At 57.4% G+C, this 8,949-nt stretch overlaps 1 protein-coding gene across 1 annotated transcript; it reads left to right on the top strand.

The window, feature by feature from the left end:
* Positions 1-476: 476 nt before the first annotated feature.
* BXZ73DRAFT_61724 (uncharacterized protein) lies at positions 477-725 on the top strand (the record flags this gene model as incomplete). Its single annotated transcript, XM_048021721.1, has 1 exon — positions 477-725. One exon carries the CDS (start codon positions 477-479, stop codon positions 723-725), a length of 249 nt encoding a protein of 82 aa, XP_047870576.1.
* Between the last annotated feature and the right edge of the window lie 8,224 nt (positions 726-8,949).

Below are 8,949 nucleotides of genomic sequence, written 5' to 3'. Positions count from 1 at the left end.
GTTGTTCGAATCTAAGAGACGTCGCCGATTGCGTGGGGGATTGTATCACCAGCAAACACACGCCTCTAGATCTGTCGTCTCCCACAGAACGTTGGAAAAACACGCGAATGTCCGTCGCCGTCGCAATTGGTCATAAGGCGAGCTCCCGGTCTGGTGATCCTGTCGCCCATGCACTCAACAAAGCGCAGATGTTATAGCCATATGCGCTCAGCGCCTACAAACGTACGTACACTGGCTGTTCAAGTCGCACGCCGCCATACTGCAACACCTTTTCACAAACCCTAGTTACATCCGGGAGCAGTCGAGCGGGAGCGACTCACTTTCGGGGCTAAAGTGAGGCACTGACAGGTCTCGAGTGGAAAACGCAGAGAATTTCTGTCACCTGGCAAATAGTATAAGAGGTCGTTCATACCGTTAGCCTGCCTCGTCGTACCCCAGCAGTGACCCAGTCTCTTCTCCATCGCATCCTCTTCACCATGAAATTTCTCGCCGCTCTACTCCTCCTCGCCGTCGCCGTCGCCCTCCCCGTCGAGGCGTGCAAGTGTCTCGGCAAGAAGGGCCACTTGAACACCGGCAACACGAAGACCTGCTGCAAGCAGCTCAACGGCGCGTTCCGCGACGGAAACGACTGCGAGGCCAGCACCATCTCGGAGCATCTCCGCGAGTTCAGGTCGTGCTGCGAGAGCCACAACAGCGCTACCTCCGACTGCGATTTTCCGCCTTAATTCAAGTCAACCACGCACCACTGGGTGAGTTTCTGGTGGTTTTATCCCGAAGTACTGGCTGACGGCGGGGTTGGTAGGTCGGGGTGCAGCGGGAGGGAAGTGGGGCTGTCGGGGATGTGTAGAGTCCGCCGTATGCATTCATAAACCCTGGTTGTGTTCTTGAGACGAGGATTAGTAGGCTGGGGAGCGTGCGGGAGCGGTTGCCGGGTTGGTTAAGTGTATGCACATGCACTCGAAACTGCGCGTCAGGCATCGGGATAGACTATCGACAATCGCAAATGATACTGTGACGTACTCAGTACGGCCTGATGTTGAGACATAGCGACCTCTCTCGGCAGGAACTATGCATCGTCCACCCAGTTTCGTGAGCCCGGTTCAAGTAGAACTAGACCATGTATGTTACGCCTACCATAGGGCTTCGCCCTCGAGGGCGTTAAACGAGGAAGACAAAAAAAAAAAACTATGCATCGTCGTCATCAGTGAGCTGATCTGCGGAGGTTGGAGGGAACATACCATCAAAGCTCGTACTCACGTCATAGCCGTCGCTCTTGACTAATTCTCGAACAGGTCCAAGTGGAAGTAGAAGAGTCGGAGATGGTCGAGTGTCGCGGGAAGCACGCAGAGAGCAAGATGCGGGTCCCGAAGGTGTGCACGGCGTCGTACAATGACACTTTGCCAGCGATGAGGTTGTCGTAGTCGAGGGCTCAGGTATAGCTTATGCGAGAACATCGAGATGACAAGGCGAACGTTGACTTGTTTGGCGTACGCTCCAACTTGGAGATTCCTGGGGAAAGTGGGGCCGTGCGAGTTGATTGGATCGGTACAGAGACGCTGGATGACGGTCGGACGTAGCCTACAAGACAGCCGGGCGATTGACGTTGGGGCTCGCGCCTTCGCGCAACATGTCCAGTCTCTCAAGACGAGAGCCATGCTATATATGCTGAAGCGCATATACGGAAGATGGGATGATGACAGTGAACACAGCTCCTGCCCCAACTGGTTCGAGTTTGTCACTGCGGTCACACCCGACAATGCCTTTCCCACGACGTGTCAGAGCCTGCAAGCGGCGCGGCCCCGACTGCAGGCCTGTTGGCTTCAACCTGACACCAGCTCTCCTCTTCTCCCTACGTCCCATGTAGCACTCAACTCCTAAAATGTGAGTGTTTTTAAGGGTCATCATAGCGAATTCAGAGCTGGTGTCAATCAGCTTGCACTCCACAGTTTGTTGAGACACCGAGCCCGACAGACTCCCGATGTCGGTCGGAGCTCCACGAGGGAAACCGCCGTCTCATGTGCGAGTTATATTTGCATCCGTTGAGGCCGCATAGGGAAACCGTGCTTCAAGAGCGTTCGGGGAAGCCTGAGGTCATAGCGCGTCTAGCGAGCGACCTTGTCCTCTTACCCCCACGTCCTGTTTCTCGTTGATACTTCGCGTTACTATGTCCCAGGTTTCTCGACGACCAGGTCTCTCCCAGATTTCCTTGATATTCGCGTACGTTTTTTCGACAAGATTTCTCGAGGGGAGTTCTGTGCTCACACTCTGACACCTCACCAGGTGCGGGACGGCCCTGTTTTCTGATGGTTAGCTGCTATGTCGATGCCTAGCCTCACGTAGACTAATTTCAGTGAACAACAGGCTACGCTAACGGTGTCATTGGTCTTAGTATGTGGTTTCTCCAAGTTGCCTTAACAATTTCGGCTGATTGTACTGTCGAGGCAGTCAATACTCGTACGTCTGCGTGTGGAGTACCTGTTTAGAAAGCTAACATTTCAGTGCCTTATTGCAGTGCTCCTGCGCATATATGGACCAGAGCAAGTCACTTCCAACTACAGCAGCACGATCCTCAGCGTCACGTTCGCGGGAACCATCTTCGGAATGCTCACATTCGGATACTTGTCAGACAGGCTGGGTAGGAAGTTTGGAATGGTGCGTCATTTCCGATCCCAACACCGCGCCGGGGCGATATGATATCCGCACATGCACAGATGACAGCGACGGGAATCGTCGCCTTCTTCTCCCTCCTCTCCGCCGCATCCAGCGGTGCACACCATAGCGTCCGCGGGCTACTCGACATGCTCTCTTTTTGCAGGTAAGTCATCGTCATAACAAAGTCCTGGTATCGTGATAGATTGTGTCACTCAGATTCTTCCTCGGGATTGGAGTCGGCGCGGAGTACCCATGCGGATCTGTTGCAGCCTCAGAGCAATCGGAGGAGCCTGGTATCGACAAGAACGCTCAACATCGATGGTTCGCTTTGGCTACGAGTACGTACCTCTTGGTTTCTTCATGCATTTGAGACACGAAGAGGCTGAAAATGGGTGCATACACCTTGCCCAGACACGATGATCGACTTCGGCTTCGTCATATCAGCAGTTGTTCCTCTCATCCTCGTCCTCATTTTCGGCGAGAATCACCTCCGGGCCGTATGGAGGATATCCCTTGGTCTTGGTTTTATTCCTGCTATGTGCGTGTTTTTGTGGCGTCTTCGTATGGAAGAGCCCGCGCGCTTCAAGAAGGACTCGATGAGGAACGCGAAGGTCCCATATATGCTCATTTTGAAGCGCTACTGGGCGAGCCTGGCCGCCATATCCGCGACGTGGTTCATTTACGACTTCATAACGTATGTTTTAGCTTCACCGTCATTGCATCGTTACTAAAAACAACCCATAAAGGTACCCCGTGAGCCCTCTTCGCTGAGGTCCTACTATCAAACGAGTTCTGACGTCCAGTCGTAGTTTGGGCTGTATAGTTCCACCGTTACGAACACGTAAGTCATTAGCTTCTCGGAGTTTCGGAATCAAGTTTCATAGGTCGATTGCCCAGTATTACAGGGTCGGACGCTACGCTTGTAGTCGTCTTTGGTTGGGCAGTGGTCATCAAGTGAGTTAGGTCTTACACTGGATCGAATTCCTTTTTGAAATCCATCCACAGCTTGTTCAACATCCCGGGAACCGTCATCGGCGCCTTCGTAGTCGACTTCCTCGGTCCCAAGTACACGATGGTACTCTCCACCCCACTTCTCTCGCTCACAATGGCTCACATCGACGTCGCTTCCAGATCACAGGCCTGCTTTGTCAAGCCACCATCGGCTTCATCATGAGCGGGCTCTACTCCAAGCTCGTCTCGCACATCGCAGCCTTCGCCGTAAGTAACTCTTCCCATCGCCTCCTTCCTCATCGCCACAAGCTGATTCGCACAATGCGACTCAGGTCGTCTACGGCGTGTTCTTGAGCTTCGGCGAGTTCGGCCCCGGAAACTGCCTCGGCATGCTCGCCGCCAAGTCCGGGCCCACCGCCGTCCGCGGCCAGTTCTACGGCATCGCCGCCGCGATGGGCAAGGTCGGCGCGTTCGCCGGGACGTGGGGTGCGCTCCTCGAACTCCTCTCGCTGTATCCAGTGCCCACCCTGACGCGCGCGCGACGGCCGGTCGACAGCGTTCCAGAGCATCGTGGACGCTTTCGCAAAGGCGCACCCGGACGACCCCACAATCGGCCAGACGGGCCCGTTCTGGATCGGCTCGGGACTCGCGGTCCTGAGCGCGGCGATCACGTTCTTCTTCGTCCGCCCGCTCTCGCACGACGGCATGGAGAGGGAGGATCGCGAGGTGGGTGCTCCGTTGTGCTCGGGGAAGTCCGTGGGCTGACGCTGTGTGCGTAGTTCCGCTCGTACCTCGAGGCGAACGGGTACGATACCACGCAGATGGGGCTGCGTGGGGAGACCGAGACCGTCGACTCGTCTGCTGGTGACGAGAAGCCGGAAGGCGCGTGATTCGTGAATGAGGGGTAAGGGAAGGATGTTTCTTGATGGCTCGCGCGAGAGGTGCAGAGTAAGAGATGTATTCAGGGGATGGTGGATACGAGTACATTGTGGATTAGCTACTGTTATACAGACGGCGAGTTCGACTATACAGAGTGGTGGTCGACGAGAGCAGAGGAAAGCGAGCATGGAAAAGAAGGGGGAGGAGGGGAAGGGAAGGGAGAGGGGAAGTGGTTGGATGATAGCAAGGGAAAATACAACGCATCGAGAGCAAGTTTAGGATAAGTTAGGAACATTGGTTTTGTCGCTTTGAGGGATCGCCTCGAGAAACGAAGGCAGGTCCTCAGTTTAGCGCAAAGCGCCGTCTTCTAGACGGCGTTGAAAGCTCGATACCAAGCGCGCGCCGAAGAGGACCTGCTCTTCGGGCCAGAGGGGGTCGTGTCGCGTGCCACAACCAGCCTAGTCTGGGCGGCGGCCGAGGTGTGTTCAGTAGAGGAAGCAGTCAGCATACGCGATGCCATTGGCGACCCCCCTGAACACAAGATGGTCGAAGTTGTACGAGGCGACGCGGGAGTCCCGTAGGGCGGTCCCGAGAGCTTCATAGACATCGGAGAGAGTGATGAAGCCTCCTCTGGAAGGTGCGACCTGCACCGACACGGGGCCAAGGCTGAGCACGAGCAGCGTGACGTGGTGGTTCACCGCACGCTGCGAAGCGATGCTCAGGCTCAAGTGTGCGCCACATCGAACATCGAATGTCGACCGAGAACTGAGCATGGGGTGGAGATCCGCGGGAAGCCTGCCGCTCATTTTCATAGGGCTATCGGGCGGAGTCAAGAGACCATCTATAAAGGACGCGAGGTTGAGAGTCAGCGAACTGTTGCGCCGGGGCGTGACAATAAATGGCCGAGGTCGCATATACGTACGGGGTGTCTGCGGCATCAAGTACGGCGCGTAGGCGTTGGCGCCGGACGGAGGCGCCGGTTTAGTGGTGTACGGGAGACTAACGGGCACCATCCGAGGGGCTGCTGGTAACACCGGAGAGGACCGAGAGGATGTGTTGGACGAGATGCTGCGGATTGAATCCGGCGAGTTCAGATACATCTTGATATACGAGAGGGGTGGGGGAGGCCTTGGAGGGCGGTGACAGTGGACGGGTCACACTTCGGAGGGTAGCGGGGGACGGCGGGATAGACGGCGGGGGAGGCTGCGGGGCGCAGTTGGGAGTCACATCGAGCTTGTCTGGGGGTTTATATCAACGTTGTGTTTGTACACCAGCTTTGCATCCCGACGCGCGCCCCCGACGCGCGTCGGGCGGGCGTCGGGGGGCGGGGGGCGGGCATTGAGTCACATCATGATGGAAGCGGTCATGCGGTCTGCGCGCCAGTGCGCAACCTGCCTTATCAGGACGATCGCGCCCTGCCCCCGACTTGCCCCCGACAAGACCTTCCTGATCAAGAGCGATAGCGCCCCCCGACGATGCCTAATAAGGGCATGGGCCGCCCTCTGCCCTGTGTGCGTGTGGATCTCCGCACAAACGTGCCCTGCGGGCGTGCAAATAGAACGCACCATTCCACTGCTTTGTGGTCGGGATTGCCTGTAACGGTAACGCCGCGCCCGCCGCCGCCCGCCTTGAATCGGCGGCCATCTAGGGAAGCCCGCCCGCCCCGCCGCCGTTCTCGCCGCCGTTCCCGCCATCGGAGCGCCACCCCGCGATAACGGCGGAGTACCGGCGCGCGTACCGTCTATCGTGTGGCCGTCACGACGCAACGCACGGGTTCACCGAGGGACGCGTCACAAGTGAGGAAATACTGTTCGTGTAGCCTTGTCACGTAGGGGGTCTTTTCGTGGGTGGTGGGGTGCATGTTTGCAGCGTCGTAGGAGAGGAAAAGGGGAGATGAAGGTCGAAGGCAAAGAGGTTGTTTATGAAGGAATCTAGAGCTTTGAATAAATTTGGCACTTGAAGTTGGTTTCTATTCGTGAGAGAATGACTTCCCGAAGGATACCTGCGCATTGCGACCGCGCATACTACGCCGTACGGTCACCTCTTTCCCCCGTTTCCCCGTCCTCCCGTCCTATTCTCCGGCTTGTGGTCCTCTCAGAAAATTGTACGAGGCAACAAGACACGTCGACGCGGATGTTTGGAAGCCGCAGATGCTGCGAAAACTCCAGCCCGGATCATCTCGATCACTGCATGTTTCCGCTCCCTCCCTCGCCCTCAAACAACTTCCTTTACGACGACCGGCCCCGCGCTTCAAACAGAACGGAGAGAGGGGAACGCAGCAGACAGACGAGGACAGGAGGGAGGATGATGCGCAGGAGCACGTTGCCGCTCCAGGTACGTCGCCAACCCCCACACCTCGCGCTTGCGCTCAGCGATGTTCCAGTCGTCAGGCGGAACGAGCTCGGCGTGCAGCTCCTCTCGCGCCAACTGCACGGACAACTTTTCCGAAACACCTCTCTGGATCGCCCACCTCTCGCGTTCGTCAACATCGCGCGAGAACACCTCAAAACGCACGGCCTTGACCCCGCGCAAGGCTCGAAATTGCCCGACATCGGGTTCACCCTCCCTCCGCTTCAGGGGCAAAACCTCGATGAGCACTTCCACCGCATTGGTAACGTCGCCGCCCAGCCATGGCTCTCGTTCGCGCAGGATCTATCCACGGCGCGACTGCCCCCCAAGCCCGAGTGCTGGGACATCCAGGCCGGATGGACGCGGTACATGTTCCTCCCCGACGGCTCCAGCTACAGCGAGGCGGTCCCATTTCCGGAGTTTGACGGCAAGCCCGAGGAGATGCTCGTGTTCGACATCGAAACCCTACCCGCGTACCACGACCATGCCATCATGGCGTGCGCAGCGACGAAGAACGCATGGTATGCCTGGATATCCCCCTGGCTCCTCGGCGAGACACAGGACCCGCAACAGCTCATCCCCTTTGGCGACCCCGCTGTGCCACGCGTCGTCGTCGGCCATAACGTATCCTTTGATCGCAAGAGGGTCCGCGAGGAGTACCACGTCGCCGGCACGCAGACGCGCTTCCTGGACACGATGGCCCTCCATGTTGCGGTGAAGGGGATCTCGTCGCATCAGCGCCCGGCGTGGAAGAAGTACCGAAAGTCGAAGGACGAGGCTCGTGCACAGCTCGACGAGGCTGTCGATGCAGTCTACGACCATATACAGGAGGCGGATGAGCGACTGGAGGTAGAGACCGACCCTATCAAACGCGCCGACATGGAGCGCCTCAAACGGCGCCTCTCTGAAGGACTGGAGAGCAGCCAGACAACGGTGGATACAGACCTGGATATGGAAGAAGAAGGAGCAGAAAAACGTTGGGAGGCACTCGCGTCGGCCAACTCTCTCCGCGACGTCGCAAGGCTGCATTGCGGCATCGAGATGGATAAGGAAGTGCGTAACGACTTCCTCACGTCAACGCGCGAAGAAATCTGTGACGGCCTACCATCCTACCTCGACTACTGCGCGAACGACGTCAACGTGACACACGCCGTCTACTGCGTTGTTCTCCCGGCGTTCCTGTCGGCGTGCCCGAGCCCTGTCTCGTTCGCCGGCGCGTTGGCCATGGGCTCCAGCCTGCTTACCGTCAACGAGGAGTGGGAACGCTACCTGGAGAATGCAGAACGTACCTACAGGCAACTCGACGAGAAGATCAAGGCGCGTTTAATCGACCTGGCCGTCGAAGCAAGGGGTATGATGGAGAGCGGGTCATGGAAGGACGACGTGTGGTTGAGGCAGCTGGACTGGACACTGAAGGTCGTGGGCAAGTCGCGTGGTGTGGGCTCCACCGAGGTGCGTGCATTCCATCTATGATCGCACGCATATATCCTTACTTTCACGCCTAGGTCACGTCCGCTTCCTCCCTGGACACCCGTCAACCGGTGGACGACTCTCCTGAGGTACGCATCTCGCATGAATATATACGCATGTGTCCATATCGTCATCCGCAGATGACGTCCACTCCTTCTCTGGAGACGATCCCTGCCCCGGAGGAACCTGTACAGCGACGCCTGTCCATCCACTTTGGTACGACGCAGTCATCGCAGACCCCTTCACCCGTACTGTGGTCAACAACATCCTCCCACTCCTCCTTCAATATCTTACAATGATCACCCGATGCGCCGAGCCCCTTCTCACGGCTGGCACTGTGGACAACGGAGAAATCATCAAGCCATCCACTTGCACAAGCAACAAGATCCTCTCCATACTTTCGGAGCCCACGGCACCCACGCCCTCGCCAACGGTCATCTCACATCCGTCGACGACGAGGTGGTCCGTCAATTTGTAGCGGCAAGATTGACGACAAGACCAGAGACAAGATTGTACAGCTCGCCGACACGGCTCTGCAACGGTCACCGGAGGATATTGCGGCGGATCCCTGGCTCAGTCAGCTCGATTGGAGTATTCCAACCACCAAGAGCCAGAGTAGGGCTACGGCAAAGCGTGAGCCGAAGATGG

The sequence above is a fragment of the Epithele typhae genome (assembly GCF_022376455.1).
Source record: "Epithele typhae strain CBS 203.58 chromosome Unknown BXZ73scaffold_458, whole genome shotgun sequence".
In the NCBI taxonomy this organism is placed as follows: Eukaryota; Fungi; Basidiomycota; class Agaricomycetes; order Polyporales; family Epitheliaceae; genus Epithele; species Epithele typhae.
Note: the sequence above shows the minus strand (reverse complement) of the source record. Positions and strands in the feature narration are given on the sequence as shown.